This window comes from Choloepus didactylus, chromosome 9 (assembly GCF_015220235.1).
Source record: "Choloepus didactylus isolate mChoDid1 chromosome 9, mChoDid1.pri, whole genome shotgun sequence".
NCBI lineage: Eukaryota > Metazoa > Chordata > Mammalia > Pilosa > Megalonychidae > Choloepus > Choloepus didactylus.
Window position 1 is genome coordinate 55884804 of NC_051315.1, and position 22250 is coordinate 55907053.

Genomic DNA, 22250 nt, shown 5'->3' on the forward strand with positions numbered 1-22250 from the left:
CCTAAATACTGAAGTGAAGGCTCCACCTTCTCCAAGAATTGGGGTGACAGCCAGACTCTGTAGTCCCCAGGACACAGGCTCAACCCTCTCAGGACACTGTGCTGATAGCCAGCTTCTCCACAATTCCCAGGGAATATGCTCCCTCCTCTCTGAAGACAGGGGCAGCAGCATTCTTCCTGAACAGCAGGGCAGAAGTCTCACCCTCTCCAAGCACCAAGGCAGGCTCTCTCTTTCCACATTCATGGGTGGGTACTTTCTCTTGGCCTGAGAAAATGTCTTCAGTCCAGACCTTAGCTTTTATGGCTCTCCCTTTGAAGTGATTTTTTCTTCAATCTGTACCTTTTAGTTGAGGCTGTCAGTGATTTCATTCATAGAGATCTCACAAAAATAACTTGTTGGCTTTGCATATAGTACAAAGGTGTCCAAAACCATCAGACTGTAGGACTTTCCACAGATCCTTCCTGGATAACTGCATTTCCAATCCTTACTTGTACTGAAATGGCTGACTGGGTCCATGATCAGTTAAATACTCCATTCCCCACTGTTCTCTGGGGACTCACTTTCTGGAAGCTCAGAATTTTCCAAACCATCCATTTCTGATTTCTTTGTGCCCAAGAGTTCTATTCTCAGCTTATTCCTTTACTTGCACATTTTGCTATAAAGCCACAAGGAGAAATCAGCCTGTACTTCCCACACCTATCTTGGAAATACACTCAGCTAAGTACCCATGCTCATTGCTTTGAATTCTGCCTTCCATTGGACATAAAGTAGGTTACACCTTAACTGAAGTAGCCTCTTCAAAAGATCCTACTTACAGTGGGTTTACACCCACAGGAATAGAATAGATTTAACAACATGTTTTCCTGGGGTAGCATATGGCTTCAAACCACCACAAGGTGTGACCCACCTCATTCAGCATGGGTCTTAATCCTATTACTGGATGCCTTTATGAGAGAAAGAATACAGAGAGAGAAAGAGAAAGCCACAGAAGCAAGAAGTGAAATCAACAAAACCCAGAAGAGAAGGGAGAGAATGGCAGATGCTGCCATGTACCTTACCATTTGGCAGAGGAGCCAAGGATTGTTGGCAGCAGGTCTTTGGTAAGAAAGCATGGCCTGATGATGCCTTGATGTGGACATTTTCTTGGCCTCATCTGTAAGTGAATAAATTTCCATTGTTTAAGCCAACCCATTTCATGGTATCTGCTTTGAGCTTCCTAGAAAACTAAAACAGCCACTATGCATCACTGTTGCCTTACTGGTTCTTAAAATGTAGAAATAATTTTGAAATGGTTAGTGAACAGCTGATGGCCTTCTCTTTAACCACTGGAGTTTCCCCAGGTACGGTTCAGGCATCCAGGACCCTGCTTCAATATTAGGATCATGTCCACCTGAAATTAGCTATAAAATATTCTGAATATTACACCTATATGTTGTAAACTGCTTTGCAGCTAATTAAAAATGACTCTAGTAAAGACATGACATTAGCGAAAAAGGAATCCCTAAGATTTGTGTAAGAATTCATACTAGCCCACCAATTATTCTGTACCCATGAAAGTTCCTGACATTCTGTAATATTTGTTTTGAAAACTTTAAAAAGAATAAAAGAGCCTCTCCCTTTATGTTCAATAAATATTTACTGAGTACCTGTAACGTTCTTGGTGCAAAATGAGCAACAGATAACAAAAAATCAAAATATTCTCTTTTAAGATATCTCAGTCTACTAAAGAGAGAGAAAAATGGACATATCTACAAAGTGCTAAGAGAATGCATGACTAATTCTGGCTGCAGGTGAAGGGTGGGTTAGAGCTGTGATGATTGGGAGAATTAAGACCATTTTTAATGAGGTATATCTGAGGATGGTTTGCTTATATAGGAGAAGGTGATTTAGGGAACCCATTAAAATTTTCTTTAAATCTTTAAAGTTTTTTCATGTAGAAGAAGGATTAGGCTTCCTCTGTATGGTGCTAGGACTTAGAACAGTTCAGTGGGCAAAGTTATAGAGATATTTGGAGATATGTGGTTTAATACAAGAAAGAATTTTCAAGTCAGAGCTAATTCAAATTCCCTTCTCTGTCCTTCCACAGCATCTCTATTAGAGCATTTTAAACCATGAATTATCATTTGGGAATCTCTCAACCAGATTATAAGCTTCTGGAGGACAAGGATTGCATGGGATTTGATCCACAATCTGGTCATTTTTTTTCCCCAGCATATACTAGATCTCAGTATTTATCAATTGAATGAATTGATAAATAAATAAAAATGAGTCTCCTGTCATAATGTCCCAGCCTGGCCTGGAGTGCCCATTCATAGGTGTATTGTAGGAGTTTAAGCTTCAAGTAATTGTTTGGACTAGATCAATTAGCACAACCCAACAAAAATAAGTGTTATTAAATTACAATTTCATAAATGGTCCTAGTTTGTACATTCTGTGCATGGAATCTGGTCTTTAGTAACCAGATGGGCTTATCCATATTAGATATGTGTAACATATCTGGAGGAAGTCTTTAATCCAAATGCCAGTGAAGATACCAGTCTAGCTGATAATGATAAACACATATTAAAAAATGATTACTACCTACAGATTTACACTGTTGTCAAATGTAAATAGCAGTTAGGCTCTGATATAAACTTGCAGTTTTTCTCATTATGAGAAGTGGGAAAATTCTTCTACCCCCATCAAATTGACCAGTCAAAGCATTTCTGGTTCACTCACTGATCAGATCACTCTTTAGTGTGAACCTAGTATAGCTTCTCATCCCACTACTCAGATAGCCACTGAGAACCACCACAGAGGCAATTTGGTTCCAAAAGCTATGATGGCATTTCAAAAGGAAGCTGTAAAATATTGCTAATTCCTACTTGGTTTTCATCCTACTAATGCCTTCTAATTTTTTTCAAAAAGAAAATTATCAGAATCATCTTGCCACTACTTGATATTGGACTTGATCATCTTTAAACCTAACCACCATCTTACTTGTCCAGTATTCCAACTGAGTATCATTTCCAGATGAATTAAGCATGGTCATTAATAGGATCACTTAACAAAGATAAAATGTCACCCAACCTGTATTTTCTGTCTGTAGTATGTGGAACTGATTCTGCCTCCTGACCAAAGTCAGGATATATTTTGTCTATCAAGTTTCCAGTATCTGCTGTACTTGTCATTTTGTCATAGAAGGAAATTAAGTTGATTTGACAGATTTATTTTTCACAATGCCAAGCAGATTTTACACACTACCCCATGATTTTCTAGGTACTTATAAATTGATTTTTTGATTATATGTTTCAGTAAGTTTCCAACTAGGTAGTGATGGTGACAGGTCTGTAATTTCTAGAGTTTGTTTTTTAAAAAAAATCTTCCCAAGGTGGGAAAAAGAAACACACTAAGATAAGCTCTGCATTTAGCCCTTTGGATATTGAAAAAACCCCAAGTCCTTTTTAAATTAATAGATGAAGCATCCCTAAGTCGTTTTTAAGTTAATACACACACACACACATACACACACACACACACACACACACACACACACACACACACACACACATATACCTGTAACTAACTATCTGTCTATCTATCTATCTATCTATCTATCTATCTATGGTTAATTGTTCTTCATTGACTTTGGCAAACTCCTGAAAAAATTTTCTAAGTCACCAGAAATTGCAATTCATAATGTGACCAGTTTACAAAATTAACCTTACAATAGAATCTTTATATTGCACCCTATACCTTTTCCAAATATCATGTTTTACCTGCCCTATATTGTAAACTTTCAAATAAGTCTTTGAAACTTATAATTTGAACACTTGCTAAACTATGCAAATATTTGTATGCTTCCTTGTGCCCAGGGAATAATTCTTGATAACCTAGGCTTCCTGGTAGAGAGAATTGGCCATGTGATGCAATTCTGTTCATGGAAATGATGTCAGGGGTTTCTGGGAAGTGTCCCTTGTAAAAGCAAACAAACTAACAAAAACAGCCTCACTGGGAAAAAACTTTTGGCCCTTCCACTTTCTTCCTTGTTGGAACATAAATGCAATTTTTGGAATGCGGCAGCTTTCTTGTGACCTTGAGGATGAAAGACACATGCTAAGTATGATGAAGAAAGAAAGAACTGAAAGTGCTGATGGTATAACCTATTCTGGACTACCTCTGGTTGATTTGTGTATGAAGCTACTGTGGTAGGGTTTACTGTTTAAGCACTATGACAAGAATTTTTGTAACTTACAGTCACGTGCAGTATTAACTGGCATAGGGTACTAAATGCTAAAATATATAAAGATAACTACACATTATGTAGGCACCTTAAAATGCATTAAAAACCTTTTGAAAGCATTGAAAGCATTCCTTCTCCATTGATGCGGGCAAGGTGAAGGTGGGCCTCCATCCTAAGCATCCTTGACTCTGTTCTTGTTTTGAGAGAATAATAATTGAGACTCAAATTAAAATAAGACTTTTCTTGTTTGCTAAGAATTGAAGCACAGGCCTGAAAATGGGGGAATGCTCATCAGCTGGAAGCTGAAGACTACTATACACTCTTTTTTTTATTGGAGAAGTTGTGAGTTTACAAAACAATCATACATAAAATACAGGATTCCTGCACCCCACCCCACCATCAACACTTGCATTGGTGTGAAATGTTTGTTACTATTGATGATAGCACTTTTAAAACTAATTGTTATTTTTAAGGGTAGTTGTCTTTGTTACAATTGGGAAAGATTATTAAAATAGTTGTCATCCATTATTTACATTAGGTTTTTGTTTTCCCCATATACGGCTCTATTGTTACCACCTTGTCATAAATTTGTTATAACCTGTGAAAGAACTTTCTTATACTTGTACTATTAACAACTATAATCCATCATATACAACAGGTCTTACTGTGCTGTACGGTCCTATGTTTTATCTTTTAATTTTATTCTGGTAATATATACATCCTAAAGTTTCATCTTTTATCCACATTTACCTGTATATTTCAGTGTTGTTAATTGCACTCAGAATAATTGCTACCATCACCACCATCTACTTCAAAACCTTTACCATCAGCCTAAATAGAAATCTGTGTAAGTTAAGCACAATTCCCCATTCTCTAACCCCAACATATTGCTTGGTAACCTATAATCTAGATTCTAACTCTATGAACTTGCTTATTATATTTATATAATAATATAACTGATAACAGTGTGATCCAGCAATAATTGTCCTTTTGTGTCTGGCTTATTTTGCTCAACATAATGGCCTCAAGGTTTATCCATATTGTCGCATACATCAGGACTTCATTCCTTTTTATAACTCAATAATATTCCATCATATGTTTATACCACATTTTGTTTATCCATTCATTGGTTGATGGATACTTGGGTTGCTTCCATCTTTTGGCAATTTTGAATAATGCCATTATGAACATTTGTGTACAGATGTCTGAGTCCCTGCTTTTAGTTCCTCCGGATTTATACCTAGTAGGGGGATTGCTGGATCATATGGCTTCCTGAAGAACTGCCAAACTGACTGCACCATTTTACATTCCCACCAGCAATGAATGAGTGTTCCTATATCTCCACATCCTCTCCGACATTTCTAGTTTTCTGATTTTTTAATAGTGGCTATTCTAGTAGGTGTGAAATGATATTTCATTGTGGTTTTGATTTGCATTTCCATAATAGCTAGTATATTGAGCATCTTTTCATGTGCTTTATAGCCATTTGAATTTCCTCTTTGGAGAAATGACTACTCAAGTCTTTTGCCCATGTGCAAATTGGGTTGTTTATCTTTTTATTGTTGAGTCGTAGGATTTCTTTGTATGTTCTGGTTATTAAACCCTTACCAGATGTGTGGTTCCCAAATATTTTCTCCCATTGAATGGGTTGTCATTATACTTGCTTGACAAAGTTCTTTGAAGCACAAAATTTTTAATTTTGAGGAAGTCGCATTCATCAATTTTTTCTTTTGTTTCTTGTGCTTTGGGTATAAAATCTAAGAAACCATTGTCTACCACAAGATCTTGAACATACTTCCTTACATTTTCTTCTAGGAGTTTTATGGTCCTGATTCTTATATTTAGGTCTTTGACCCATTTTGAGTTAATTTTTGTATACAGTGTGAGATAGGTGTCCTCTTTCATTCTTTTGAATATGGATATCCGGTTTTCCCAGCACCGTTTGTTTAAGAGATAAGTCTTCCCCAATTAAGTGGACTTGGCAGTCTTGTGAAATACCAATTGGCCATAGAAGTAAGGGAGGGTCCATTTCTGAACTCTCAATTAGATTCCATTGTTCTTCTCCTTTTCCTTCATCTTCAGATATTTACTGATTTCTTCTTTGACTGACTGATTATTTAAGAGTGTATTGTTTAACTTCTGTATATTTGTGAATTTTCCAGCTCTCCACCTGTTATTGATTTCCATCTTCATTCCATTGGGATCAGAGAGAGTGCTTTGTATAATTTCAATCTTTTAAAATGTATCCAGACTTGTTTTGTGACCCAACATGTGGTCTTTCCTAGAGAATGAACCATGAACAACTTGAGAAGACTGTATATTCTGCTGTTTTCAGGTGCAATATTCTGTATATGTCTGTTAGGTCTAGTTCATTTATCATAATATTTAGTTTCTGTGTTTCATTATTGATCCATGGTCTAGATGTTCTATCTATTAATGAGAGTGTTGTATTGAAGTCTCCAACTGTTATTGTAGAGACATCTGTTTCTCCCTTCAGCTTGTCAGTGTTTGCCTCATATATTTTGGGGCCCCATGGTTAGGAGCATAAATATTTTTGATTTTTATCTTTTTGATAGATTGCCCCTTTTAAAATATGTAGGCTCCTTCTTTGTCTTTTATAACAGTTTTATTTTTAAAGTCTGTTTTGCCCAATATTAGTTTAGCTATGCCAGCTCTTTTTTTTTTTTTTTTTTTTTTTTTTTTGGCTACAGTTGTGTGTAATATCTTTCCAACCTTTCCATTTTAACTTATTTGTGACTTTGGTTCTATGGTGAGTCTTTTGTCAACAGCAGATGGTTGGATCATACATTTTTTATCCATTAACTCAGTCTGTGCCTTCTGATTTGGGAGTTTAATCCATTAACATACAACGTTATAACTGTAAAGGCAGTACTTACTTCAGTTTATCCTTTGATTTTTGCATGTCACATCTTATTTTTGTCTCTCTCTTTTACCCTTTAGTTACACTTGCTGATAATCTTCATTTTAATACTCTACTCAAGCTTCTCTTTCTAGTATTTTCTTGTCAGCCTGCAGATCCCCTTTAGTATTTCTTGTAGGGCAAGTCTCTTGTTGACAGACTGTCTCAGTTTCTGTTTAGTGAATATTTTGAACGCCTCCTTATTTTTGAAGGACAGTTTTTCAGATAAAGAATTCTTGGTCAGCAGTTTTTCTCTTTCAGTACCTTAAATATATCATACCAATGCCTTCTTACCTCCATGGTTTCCTATAAGTAATTGGCACTTTGTCTTATTGAGGATTCCTTGTATGTGATGAATCACTTTTCTCTTGCTGCTTTTTTCTCTTTATATTGGATTTGACATTCTGATTAGCATGTGTCTCATGGTAGGTCTATTATGATTTATTCTGTTTGGAGTATGTTGCTCTTTTTGGACGTGTGTATTTATGTCTTCCATAAAAGTTGGGAAATTTTTTGGCCATTATTTCCTCAAATATTCTTTATGCCCCTTTTTTCTTCTCTTCTCCTTTTGGGACACCCATGACATATATGTTTGTGTGCTTCATGCTGCCATTCACATCCCTGGGTCCCTGCTCATTTTTTTTTCCATTGTTTTCTCTATCTGTTCCTCTACCTGTAAGATTTCAATTGTCCTTCTTCTAGGTCACTGATTCTTTCTTCTGCCTGTTCAAGTCTGCTGTTGTATGCCTCCAGTGTATTTTTAATCTCTTCTCTTGTGCCTTTCATTCCCATAATTTCTGTTTCATTTTATACTTTCAAATTCTTCTTTGTGCTCACAGTGTCTTCTTAATATCCCTGATCTCTTTAGCCATATTTTCCCTTCATCTCCTTTAATTGATTTAGGAGGTTTGTCTGAATATCTTTTATTAGTTGTTTCAAATTCTGTGTCTTCTCCAAAATTTTAATTCGTTTATTTGACTGGTCCATATCTTCCTATTTCTTAGTATGGCTTGTAAATTTTTGCTGCTCTCTAGGCTTCTTAATATCTTGACGTGTTTACTCTGAAAGTCAGTTTTTCTCTCTTTCCAAGGATTTTATTGTTGACTGGAGTTGTGCTAAGACTCTTCTTTGACACTTGATTCTACTTATTCTTGTCCTTTAGAATTGCCCATATTTAACTGATCAGATTTTTTCAGTTTTTTATCTGATTCTTACCCTGGAAATATGGTACAAATTTTTAGGTTGCACTGTTTGTGCAATTGTTTCATCCCCAGGAAAAAGCTTCCTTTCATCTGTTCCTTCTTTGATAATCTTGATCTCTTTGTTTTCATTTTGTCTCTGTAGTTTTATTTACAGTCCATCCATTGTCTCCACCTGCTTTTTCTTATAGGGCAAATTCTGGGAGGAGGATCATCCTAGAGAGGAATTCCCAAAGTCAGTATTTCTCAGGCAAAACAGAGCCAGGGACCCATGAAAGTGGCATAGAATGGTTCCAAAATGCCATGGGAGGGGTCCAGAAAGACCCTAAAATCCTTTTGAATGTTCCCCTAAGCTGCCCTGTCCTGGCCTGTCCAACAGATGGCACTTTTCAGGAAACTGTTCCCTGCAGCCCTAAGGAGGCACTATTTCTTTACACCTCATTGCCTCTGCCCCTTCGGGGGTGGGGTTGAAACAATGGCTGCTGCCACCTTTGTTTGAGACATGTTGAAACAGTAGCTCAGAGCATGGACCCAATAATCCAAACTTGCTAATCAAAAGCCATGATCAGTGCTTAGCCATGCCTTCCCCATCTTTGGGGAAGAGTTTTTTTTTTTTTTTTTTTTTTTTCATCCCTTTCTGACAGCAGCACTAGATCCCAAGACAGCCTGCTAGGAGAGTGGGGGATGGACACTGGCAGCCTCCACGTGGAAAGAACTACTCATATTTTTGACCACAGTTTCTTAGCCTTTCCCTCCCACTCTTCCCTGGGTGCTGTACAATGTTCTTCTAGCCTGTAGAGCCCCAGATCAGTTCCTTCTTATTTACTAGCTGTTTGGAGGGGGTGGGGGGAGTGAGTCCTGAGGCTCCCTACTCCATCATCTTCCCCAGAAGTCCTACCACTATACTCTTAACATATCAAAATTTCAGGTTTTCTCTTACAGATGAAGTCAACCAAGGAACCTTGTGAGAATTGCCTTGTGATTAGCAGGGGAGGAAGTACCTGGTGAAACCCAGATAGGATAGATAGAGCTGACAATTCTCAATATAGAAGGAAAAGTTTACTTTGCAGTTCTAAGTTAGCAAACTTCAAAAGGCCTGGAAGAGTCACTTTGCCTTCAACACCGCTTACAAAAATTCTCTTCACCAGGTAGCCTATTTATTTTATCATGGTAGCCATTTACCAGTGTACTTTCTGCACTTTCTGACCACTATTGGCAAGATTTTCAATTATATGTTGTTTTATAAATACTTTTTAGTACTTAGCATAGCTTCTGCCCCATAATAATCTATCAAGAAGCATTTACTGAATGAATAAATGCAATGAAATCATCTCCAGTTCACTGATTTCTCTATCAATGCAGCCAAGTATTTCTTAAATGGTGGGGTTCTTAGACTTCAGACATCTGGTGCATTTTAAAAGGCAGATTCGCAGACCATATTCCAGACATACCAAATCTGAAAATTCCCCAGTGGAGCCTTAGGAATATGCAGTGTTTACAGCATCAACAGCAACATTGGTGCACGGTAAAGGGAAGGACTGTGCCTCTGGTTACACTGTAAACCCTTGAAAAGTGGGAGTAATCATTCCTAATCCTTTGACAACTCTCTATAGTAAACTCTAAAAACTTTGGTTTTCGTTTTATGATTATCATTTAGATCCCTATTTCAGAGCTTGTGAGAGTGAGTTTTGGATGGATATTTTTCTACAGATGCGCACTGTATGATACAGTAGAAGCTTACCTATGTGACAGAGCTCTGTACCAGTAACAGGTATTGTCTGGTACCCAGCCTGCTTGGCATAAGCCATGAAACAATTAACTAATCTCTTCTTTTAGTAAATACTAATTATCCACATCATGCAGTTTCTGGGATTCTAAGACATTGGTCCTTTTATTGAGCATTGTTTTTTGTTCTATAGAATTTGAAAACAAACGCTGCTTCAATCAGCCTTTAACTGGTAAACTTTGTAAGCTGAGTACCCAGCACAAGCAGGGGTTATGGATGAAAGTGTTCTTCTCTCTTCCATGACTTGTTAAATAATGTAGCTCCCAGATCTAGCTATGAGAGATTTGGTGTCTTGTAACCTCTATCTAGCGACGTATGTCCATCATGCTTGGTGTTCATTAGTTAGATGAGATCAGTGAGTTAAAGAACTGTTAAATTTGTGTTTTCCTTTAATGGATACATGACTGTGGTAGCCGAGCCACAAGACAGAAACTTGACAGAAAAGGACATGACGGTAAGATAAGCTTGTTGCAAATATACAGCTTAATAAATTCTTTTATAACTTGTCTTAGAAAGGTGCCTTAGTTCACTTAATAAGGAGATAAAGGAAAGAAAATAAACAAATGCATACTTTCTATCTTTTTCTTCATGTATATAAATTATGCATGTATATTATTAATGGAAAAGTAAGGTACTAATGTTAGGTACATTTTCAGAGGGAAAACTAATTGAATCTGTTTTGATAAACTTAGAATAACCAGAAAAAGTAATGGAATTGGCAATATCCAATATTAAAGCTTTAGTTAGATTTTTATTTTTAAATTGAAAATGCCTTTTCTTTGAAACTCTTAACTCATTGCACCCTCATTCTTATCAGGTAGATGTTCAGCAACTTTCTGCCAAAATTATTTAAAATTTACCTCTGAAGAAGGATCAGTCTTTTTTTTTTTTTTTGAAACTAACACTTAATTTTCTCATTAGGATTTTTTCCTCTGAAAATAAATTAATGTTTTCTGAGGATATTTCTCAATGATAACAAACATACTGAATGTTTAGTAAACAAAAATGCAACCAAAACTGAAAAATAAATTGCACTAATATTAGCATTATTAACCTAATACTTGGAATTTTTTCCCTCATTAGAAAGGGCTAGTTTGATGTATTTCCCTAACCTTAATTTGCTTTCTGTAGTTGCAATACTGGGGATTTCCTTGGCAGAGAAGCTGGCTCAGGGACAACATAAATTTGACAGGTTCTTGAAAACATTTTGTTTGCAGTTTGAAACTGCAGCATGCTGATGTTGATATGCCTCTCAATCTTCTTACATTCTGTCATGTCTTTGGCATCATTAGCTACTGTTCTAAGGGAGACTAGAATTATATTGCAAAATATTTCCCCCTTTACAGGTATATAGCTGTAGTTATGAAAGATGAGTTGCCCACTAAAATAAAGCTCTGTCCAACCATATGTTTTTATTCCATTGTGATTATTTCTTTTCTTCTCAAATTGGCAGAACTTTCATTTTGATTAATAAAAAGTTTCCTTACTTTAGTTGGTATTAAAATTGCTAAGTTCTATCTGAAAATATATTTATAAGTGTGCTTAAAGTGCCTCAAAAGATGCTCTGATCTCTGAAGTATAATAAGCAAGAGAGTGGTTTTTATTGAGAGAAGAGAAAGCATGTTGAAACCAATAAAATCATTAAAGAGAATGAAAAGAGGCACTTGTTAATTTTTCACAAAAAAAGTAAATTGATTTATTACTGAAATGTTTCTGTGCAATAGCTCTGGCATGCAATCCAGACCATCTCCAGCATGCTGTGTTTTCAGAACTTCAATATAAACCTTGATAGAGTGAAAGAGGGTTAAGTAGCCCACTACCAGCCTGGCTGCTGAGGGAGGCTTACTGTGAAATCCAGCAAAAAGCCTTCTGTGTCCCCATTGCAAACATGTTGAGGAGGCTTGTCAAGTTCCCGAAGTTTGTATTCTTTCCAGAAATAACTTTTGGCTGGTTGCTTGATGCAGAGTGCTCTACTACCACAATTTTAGAGCATTGAAAATGACATCACTTGCAGTCAATCTCAGATATCATTTCATAGAAGAAATATAAATATATATGTTAGCAACAGAGGGAAAAGGGAGGGATCGTCTACTGATTCTGGGGAGGGTTTGGCAGTGCTGTAATTTAAAACAGAGATGACTGCAGTAAACTGACTCTTGGGATTAAATTTCCTTCAGTGGTCATTCTCTGTTAGTGAAAAGTGAGAATATTGGAATTTGATGCTATAAATATTAGAGTAATAGGTGGGAAATTTAAAAATATTCCAGAAAAGTCCATAGCTGTTTCAGAAAACATTATTATTTTTTTTTCTTCCATGGAAGGAAGTAGACAGTTTAAACTCATGTTACTAAAAAAGAGTATTTATTTTTCTTTAAAGGTGTGGAAAAGCCAACTGCCCCAAATCCCAATACACTAACAGTTATTTTCATTTTGTCAAATATTTTCAGATCTTGAACATATGTATATATTTTGCAATCATGAAATTCATTCCCTTCTGTGTACTTCTTTGCCAAATGTCATAGCTTAAATTTATTTCAGTATTTCTATGTTGTCTTTATATTTACAATTTCCGATGGTTACATAATTCCATTGTGTAGCTAGACCATGATTTTTTAAAACATTCCTCTCTCTTTGGACTTAAAAATTTTTTAAACATTTTTAATGACTATAAAAATGCTGCAGGGGAAATTTGCACATACTGTTCTTAAATTATTAAAGTACAAAGGATAAATTTTCCTTTTGAGAAATATAAGTCAAAGGTATCAGCACTTTTGTCACTCTTGCCACATATAAGCACTTTTGTCATTCTTGCCACATAAAAGTTTAAAACCTTTCACTCCCTATCATTCTGTAATAATCATATATTTTTTTTAGATTCAGAAATGTGTTTTTTAAGTTGATAAATCACTATGCTTTAAACTGGAAACACTCTTAGTAGAAAAGTATACCACAGCGTGTCTTCAATTACAAGAAACGAGTTATGAGTTACAAGGAGTCTAAGAAAATAAACCATATGAGTATTTATGAAGCTTGTTTAAAATTTCACTTTAGGGAATTTCAGTAGATTGGGGAAGCATTTGGTGATTTTCTATTCTTGTCAAGACTTATTCTGACTTAATATTTCTTCTCTGAGTGGATTAGAGCACTTGACAAGCAAAATTGTTTGTTTTGAAATTGGCCACAAACCCGGTATTACTATTATGATTAGAAATAAGCACAATATTAAAATAATAGAGGCAGGATATAATTCTTACAGTTACAGAAAGCATGAGACATACAGCATTTTTGTAAGATCTAGTTTTTCTACATTGACGACTTAATTTTGGCCATGACTTTCCTTTTACTTACTCAAAAATTCTCCCACTACATATTTGGTATTCTCATGTGAGATAGCAGATCACATGGCTGCAGCATAAAATACAGCCTTTGGAATTCTAATGTGAATGTGTATATACTAAAACTTTGCAGATTTATCTCTGTAAATCCATGTAAACGATTACTCTCTTAATTTTTTTTAAAGTATGGATTTCAGACCACCTTTCTTCAAATCACCTGGGAAGCTAATTAAAATACATTTAATTGGGTCCTTTCTAAGACCTAATGAATCTAAGTTTCGGAAAAAACCATTGCTCCATATTTTGAGTCTAGGATGAGAAAATCTGTTTGTATATGTAGTAGTTTATAGTAAAAATCTAATTTTACAGCATTGGACTCAATTATATTTAAGATATATTTATTGAGCCTCTACTTTGTGCCTGGTCCTACGCTAGGGACAGATGATAAACTGCCAAAGAAAAACAGATGTGCACTCTGTTCTTAAGAATCTTGCAACCTAGGAAACAGAAATGAATAAAATAGCCTCAGAAACAAATGTAAAATTCCAATTGTGGTATCTGTGCCTTGAAGAATGTATTGTGAGGGAAATTAGGGTGCTGAGCTATAACATCATCAGGGACATCAGAAGTCATGCTTTAACCTGGGGTTAGAAGCATAATTTGGATTTACCAGGTGAAGAGAGAGGGAAGAGTACTGAGGCAGAAGGAACAGAATTTGCAAAGGTCTTATGGTAGGAGAAAAAATAAGGAATACAAGAGGATGAATAAAAGAAGGACAGAGTTATTGAATCCTAGAAAGTGAGGATTAGGGAGGGGAATCATGGTTAAATATGCCTTAAATTACCAAAACCAACCCTTAAACAACCATAAATGCAGAGTACTCATCTATTTAGGTGAGAAACAAAGCATTTCATGTGTCATACGTGCCAGGTGCTAAACGTTGTGCATTTCTTTTGAAATGTCAAAATTGGGTATGCTTTTTTTTCGGGTCATTAGTTCACCCTGTAGCTTCTGTGGAAATTATTCAGTTTCATCCAACCTCAGTCTTCTGTAGAGTATCCTCAATCTCAATGACTCAACATATTGATGTCTACTTTAGTGGAAACAATGACTTGATAGAGACAAGAACATTCTAAACCTTCTGAACTCAAATTGTTCTTGAGTGTTGCTCTCCTGGGTGGCTAGGTAAGGTGGCAAGCAGACCTCATCACATCTGGGTATAGGAACAGAAATAAATTATTTCTGAACCAAAGTTTGCTTTGTTGAGTGCAAAGGAAGAGAGCACTGTAACCAATTGGCAACCTGAGCAATATGGTCACAGGGACATCACCTATTTAACCCCTTTGTATCTTCATGTCACCTCAGCTCAGGGGCATGGATCAACATTGACAATACTGGAAAAATATTGTCAGCATGACCTACTATGGAATTAGAGTACAGACATCTTTTATTGAGCAAGGGGTCTGAGGCAAGTCATGAGATAGAAACTACACAGTAGGTTACACAGGAGAAGCTTTATATAAAGAATTATTAACTATGGTAAGAGCAAATGTAAGATATAAGGCTACCAATATGGTACCCTGGACTGAAAGAGAGAAACTAGGGAAGGACAAGCCTGCAAAGGGTTTAGTCCTCCTGGGGCAAGGTTTGGTTCCACTCAGTGGATGGCAGAGAAGTTCTGTGGCTTATCTGGGCTGGTTGATCTGGAGTTTCTAGGCAAGCAATAGGTCATCCTCACCCTCCAAGCGCTGACAGAGCATGTGATCAGCAACTGGAGGCAAGATCATACAGTGGGAGTCCAAGCTTTGGTGGAGACAGGGGGCCTTTCAAGCACACAGGCCATGCAGGGGTTTGCAGTAGGTTTTGCTTAGTAGCTTACAGAAGTAGCCATTGTCCTATGAGAATTCTTCTGTGACCCTCCAGGCCGCAGGCAGGTGTGCAGGTCGTAATGGGACATGTTGGTTTCCAGGTCAAGAGGGCTAAGGAAAGGTTATCTGCAGACTGAGGCTGTAAGATCACCGAGGAATGGTGTCTGTGCATGTGGCTGGGCTGACTCCACTGGATATTCTCATACCCCTACCTCTGACAACCCTGGCCCACACTGGAAACTGCTGGAAGCCATGTCTTCCTACAGTGTTCCTCCTGTGCCCTCTACTGAGAAACCTTAACACTGTGTTCAATTTAAAAGAAGGATGCTTAAAGGAATTCAGTTGTTTATTATAGAGCATATATTGAAGAGTGTACTCAGAGCTAGGAGGCAATTAATTGGTTAACTCTAGAGGCATTGTATTAGGTGGCCTTTTGACATAATAGCAGGCCTTAATCTAAATGAGATTGCTTATCATACCCACTGTGCTGATACTTTTACAGGAAAATGCATCAACCCCAAGAGCAAAATTTGTTTTTTAAAATCTCAAACTTGCAGTACAGAATCTTTGGGCTAGAACAAAAAGTGGCTATTTCTATGGCAAAAAAATTCTTGTTAGCATATAACTGTTGCTGCGTAAGATGTGTGCGTGTGAGTATGTGTTCCTGGAAAGAGCATATTTTGCCAGTTCATTTTCTTTCTACTCACCACAAAACACTAAAACAAGGTGAAAAAATCAGTTTCATATTGAGGTGTGAATTGGACAGATATTCTTAAAGGATAACAAGAACAGTAAACTTTGCTGGTTCAGAGGACAAGATAATGGAGTTATGCAGTTGTATTTTAAATGCAGATTCTATCACTTAGAACCCTGGGCAAGTTACTACTTCTCACTTTCCTTGCCTGTAAAATAGGAATAATAGCAACTAACTAATTGTGATAATGTTAGGATTAAGATGAGATATACATATATGTTATTATCAAAATGTTTGCTTTATAGCCAAAACCTGTTAGCTATTTTCTGAAATAACTTCTCAAGTAAAACATTTACAGAAACCTGTAATTTCAAAGGGAGTCTTGAACTGTTACTGGCAGAAAATGAAACCTTTTGCTTTATTGTTAGGTTTGTTAAATTGCCCTTGCTCAGAATATAGTAGGCAAATAATGAAAATTGTCTAAGTTTTACACTGTAAATAATTATTGGCTGTTTTCCATATAAGGAAAAGGGGAGAAAATTATGTTTTCTTAGTTTTGATTTCTTTACATCCAAATGTCTGTGGCTGTCCAGTCAGTCTTCTCCAATTCTAATTTATCTTAAATGACATGGCTTTGTGGGGTCAAGTCAAGAGCACAGTTGGATTTCAACACTGAGACACAGACCTCAAGAGCTGGCACTCCTCCAAAAATATGGTGTTGTGAAAGTGACTCCCATACCTGAGCCTATTTTTGACAAAAGTACTATTGATGTTGCAGGACAACCTGGAGCCATCCATGTTCCCAATGCAGAAAGGCTCCCTGAACCTCCTGAGACAGAAATGGGAATCCAGCGAATACCAGAACAGTGAATGTTGTCCTGGGGGCAGCCGTTGCAAGCTCTTCCAACCACCAGAAAGCAAATTACTTGAAGGAGAATTAGTAACAGCCTCTGGACCTCCAGATCCCCCAAGTATTCCCTGCAGTTCAGGGGAAATGTTGAGCTTAGTGCCAGAGAAAAGCCCTGAGGACAAGTGTGATAACTTGCAGGAAGATGGCCAGCCGGAAGTGCTGAAGGAGGATTCCCTGAGTGGTCGTCGCAGAATCGAGTGCTTCTCCATTGCCCTTGATGAGCTGAAGAGTGTGTTCGAGGCTCCTAGGAGTGGAAGCAGAGCACCTGGACCAGCTGAGCATAACCGAAAGGTAAGGAGCCATTGACTGAAATCTCAGCTTACAGTTGACAAGCTAGGTAGTTTGTCTACCTGGTGTTTGTTTCTGAGCATGTCATGTTTTTCTAGACAGACTTGTATTCTAGACAGACACCCTGAAGCAGTTGTGTAATATGGCATCCTCTATTGTGGAACTTGACTTCCTTTCACTCTCACAAAAACAGCTCTGATACGCCCTCTTATGGTGACATTTGTTTCTTTATGTATGTGCCACATGTATACACCTAGACTGGATGTTCCTTCAAGGCAGGGACAATTTATTACCACTCTTTGTACTTCAAACATCTAACAAATGATGTTGCATTTAGCAGGAGCTCAGTGAGGTTTTATCAATAATGACGGTGAAATGGAACAAGTGTGAAGGCTTTGGAAACACAGAGATTTAGGTTTTAATCCTAAAACTGCTATTCCTTCAAAAGCTTCATGACACTTAATCTTCTGTATATAAATGTCCTAATCAGCTACTTCACAGGAATCTTGTGTAGAGTCTGGAATATTTGGGGATAGATGATGATGGTCATGCCTAGGTGATTACAGTAGACTAAAGTATTACATGTGAAAGAGGTCTACTAGCTAAAGGAGGCACTTAATTAAATGCAGGAAACAGGATTGGCAAGATTATTAATTAAGGCCACATTTATACCTCCCTTATCAATTAAAAGCAACTATTATTTAAACTGGAATTGCCTGAAATTATTATACTCATTAGGGACCTAAATGAGAGCGATTATAGTTGAATTTTATAAAGAATGAGTAAATGATCTCAAGTTGTCCATTGGGAAGCAAATTCACGCTTTGATAATTTTTTTCATCTAGTGTAGTTATCAAGAAGTACTCAGTCCTACTCTTGTTGTTGTATAATTAGCCTTCATAACAGAAATAGGAAATTTTTCAAAATAAATTATTTTGCTAATACTTGTTCCCAGGTTTCCTAATGGGACATATTTAGTAGTTAATCCAGTGAGACCATTCTTGCACATCAACTGTCTAGAATTAGTTTAATGAGAATAAGAGATATGAAGTTATGTTATGAGGTTATGTTGAAACTAGAGGATCTCTCTCAAAAAAGGCATCTTTTTGTTGACTGCTCAGTTGAGATGTTTTTCTCTTCTTTTTGTTTTAATATTTTAAATTAATTTTATTTTAAAATTTCCAAAATTTACAAACATGCTCTATACACCAAGCAACAACTCCTCTACCTTCTCTCCCCATTCCCTGGTAATTTCTAATCTACTTTCTGTCTTTACAAATTTGCTATTTTTAGATATTTCATATAAATGAAACCACACAGTGTTTGCTTTGTGTCTTGCTTATTCACTCAGCATAATGTTTGCAAGGTTCATCCATGTTGTAGCACGTCTCAGAATTTCATTCCTTCTTACAGCTAAATAATATTCCGCTGTGTACATGTACCATGTTTTGTTTATCCATTCATCTGTTGATAGATAACTGGGTTGTTTCTATCTTTTGGCAGTTGTGAATAATGTTTCTATGAACACTGGTGTGCAAGCATTTGTTTAAGTCCCTGTTTTCAATTTTAGGGGGGTATATACCTAACAGTGGAATTGCTAGGTCATATGGTAATTCTGTATTTAACTTTATGAGAAAATCCCATACTACTTTCCACAGTAACTGCACCATTTTACATTTCCCAGTAAATCACGGGGGTTCCAATTTCTCTGCATCCTCTCCAACACTTTATTTTCCTATTTTTTTAAATAGCCACCCTAGTAGGTGTGAAGTGGGATCTTGTTGTAGTTTTGATTTTTATTTCCCTAGTGACCAATCAGGTTGAACATCTCTTCATGTGTTTATTGGCCATTTGTATATCTTCTTTAGAAAAATGCTTATTGAAGTCCTTTGCCCATATTTTAATTGGGTTATCTTTTTGTTATTGACATGTTAGAGTTCTTTATATTTTCTGGGTATTAAGCCCTTATTAAATATATGATGTATAATCATTTTCTCCCATTCTGTCAGTTGTCTTTTCACTTTGTTGATAATGTCCTTTGAAACATAAAAGTTTTTAATTTTGACAAAGTCTAACTTACCAATTGTTTCTTTTGTTGCTATTGCTTTTGGTGTCATATCTAAAAATCCATTAACAATTCCAAGGCTTTTCCTTTTTTTTATCTTATAGGTGTTATCCTTTTCATGTCCTTTTATAAACCTTTTACTTGGATGTCTAGGGATTGGGGTTCATTCAACATAGACATTTATAGTGGCATTTATTTTTATCTTTATAAAGGAAGTGAAGTAAAGCCACAGAAAATAGTTTCCATTCAATCTGCATTGACTTTAGGGTAACAATTACAGATATTTACCCGAGATAACTGACAGAAGAAATAGCCAAGTGGAGAAAAATCTTCCTTATAAATCTTATAATATAAACTCTCCTCTTGTGGATAACATGTAGCTGCCTAAAGGCAATATTAAAAAGACAAAGCATTAATAAGAGTTTCTGTTTGAAATGTGAAAATACTGCTATTTGCATTGTTTGTGGTTTTGGATTTGATATGATTTAAATAATTTTGAAAAATGTCAGACATATAAAAACACCATTTGGCATGCAAACATAAAATTTGCTTAGTATATTTAATACAATATTTTCTAGGTACTCTGTCATACTATGGTATTTCCCTAAATGTTTGAAACTCGGATTGTGCATTTATATAAATTCTTCATCCACAGCAGACACACATAGACTTAAGAATCAGTTTTACATAAATGAGTATTAAAAATTTTGTGAAAAATCTGTATAAATTCTATATATCTTCCAGAAAATAGGAAATAAAGGAAAAAGAAATGAGAAGCCAATGGAGAATTAGCTTTCTTTCTTTCAATGAAGCATGTTATGTTATTAGGCATGTGAAAAGAATTCTAGTTCAACTAAATTTGAGATTATATATTTCACCCTAAAGCTTGGCCATTTTATACAATATGATCCTTAACCCTTTTTTTTTAAACAATATATTTTCTTTTTACCCATTGTTCCAGTTTGTTAATGCTGCTGTTATGCAAAATACCAGAAATGGATTGGCTTTTATAAAGGGGGTTTATTTGGTTATACAGTTACAGTCTTAAGGCCATAAAGTGTCCAAGGTAAGGCATCAACAATGAGGTACCTTCACTGGAGGATGACCAATAGTGTCTGGAAAACCTCCCTTAGCTAGGATGACACATGGCTGGTGTCTACTTGCTCCCAGGTTATGTTTCAAAATGGCATTCTCTGAAAAGTCTCTGTGTCAGTTTCTTGGGGGCAAACTCTGGGCTAGTCCCTCCAAAGCATCAGCAAAACTCTGCTTTCAATGGCCATCTTCAAAATGTCTCTGTGAGTTGCAGCTGCAAGCTCCTTCTGTCTGAGCTCTTATATAGGGCTCTATTAAACTTATCCAAGCCCAAGCTGAATGGGTGGGGCCACGCTGCCATAGAAATTATCTGATCAGTGTTATCACCTACAGTTGGGTGGGTCACATCTCCATGGAAACTACCTAATCCAAATGTTCCAACTTAATCAACACTAATATGTCTGCCCACACAAGATTGCATCAAAGAACATGGAGTTTTGGGGGACATAATACATCCAAACTGGTACACCCATACTGCCACTTTGAGTTGTTATATTGATGGAGATTCTCCACTTATATGTTGGTGTGTAGGGAAATGTATTTAATATTTATGACATTTAAAGCAAGGGCAGAAAATAATTTTAAATAATAAAACCGCTTTCAATTAGCAAATCATTTTGACAATAAGAAACAATGAATTGCATTTTCTTGTTGCTGCAGAAAAAACTCTCCAGTAACCAGCACTAGATTAGAATTTTATTTTGTTCATTATCAGAGTTCAATCTAGAGTTTACAGATTTTTTAAAGGTATACAATATGATACACCCACATATACACACATATATATGTTCATAAGTATATAATATATATTTATATATATTTGTTTAAAACATTTTAGCATTCATAGGAGAAATATATATCCATTAGTTAATTATTATAAGTCCACTTAAGAATAGTTTTGGTTTCAAAAATTATTTTGTTAATTAGAAAAAGGAACTTAAAGACTCTTACTAATATTTTCTTCAAATATGTGCACTCATTAAGGAGAGATACCAAATCCTAAAATATATTCATCAAATCCCGGAGACTTTGTTGCAATAATTTGTCTTAATATTATTATAAGGGAAAATTAATGAGTAATTCTTAAAATAATTTTGCTTGCTGACATTTTATAATTTTCCAATAGTGACACACCTATTGTTATCATTTTGTAAAACAGCCAATAAATACAATTTAGAATGGATTTTTAAACTGCAGATTTTTTATGTACATGAGAAAGTATAATTCAAAAATATAAATTTACACAGGCATTATCTCAAATAAATAGTATAGAACATGATTTTAAAAGAATTTTGAGAAACTTACAAGCATCTTTTATATGATTACAAATCTCAGAGAAAATTGTGCATTCACGTGTAATACTAAGATAAAAATAGTTATTATGTAAGGCAATGTATCAGTAAGCATTTGCTGTATAATAAATTACCCCCAAATTAGTGACTTTAAAGAATCTGCATTTATTCTTGCTTATAAGTTTCTGGGTTAACTGGACAATTCATCTAGTCTATTTTGAGTTCACTTATGCATCTATGGTCAGCTCCCAGGTCAGCTAGAGTCTTATCCTTTTAGGATGGCCACAGCTGGGTGATTCACCTCTACCCCATGTTGTCTCTCTCCCTAAAGCAAGTTGCCCACATTTATGCACAAGGTTTCAAGTGCATGAGTCCTTTTCAGGCATAGGCTCAGAATTTGCACAACTTCACTTCTCCACATTCTATGGGTCAATGTAGTCGTAAGACAAGCCCTATTAAAGGAATACTAAAATAGATTTCACCTCTTGATGAGAGTAGCTGCAAACTGACATTCGCAAAAGGGGTAGACTTGACGGGGGAGCAGGGAGGCATAATTGCAGCCGTTTTTGCAAACAATCA

The 22250-nt window shown here is 36.0% G+C and overlaps 1 protein-coding gene across 3 annotated transcripts in view; it reads left to right on the plus strand.

Moving 5' to 3' along the window:
• Positions 1–16820: 16820 nt before the first annotated feature.
• XIRP2 (xin actin binding repeat containing 2) overlaps positions 16821–22250 on the plus strand; it is a 310207-nt gene continuing 304777 nt past the window's right edge. For all 3 annotated transcript variants that reach the window (XM_037849930.1, XM_037849929.1, XM_037849928.1), the window contains exon 1: positions 16821–17225. In XM_037849930.1, coding sequence (XP_037705858.1) covers positions 16821–17225 — 405 coding nt within the window. The remainder of the gene's footprint in view (positions 17226–22250) is intronic.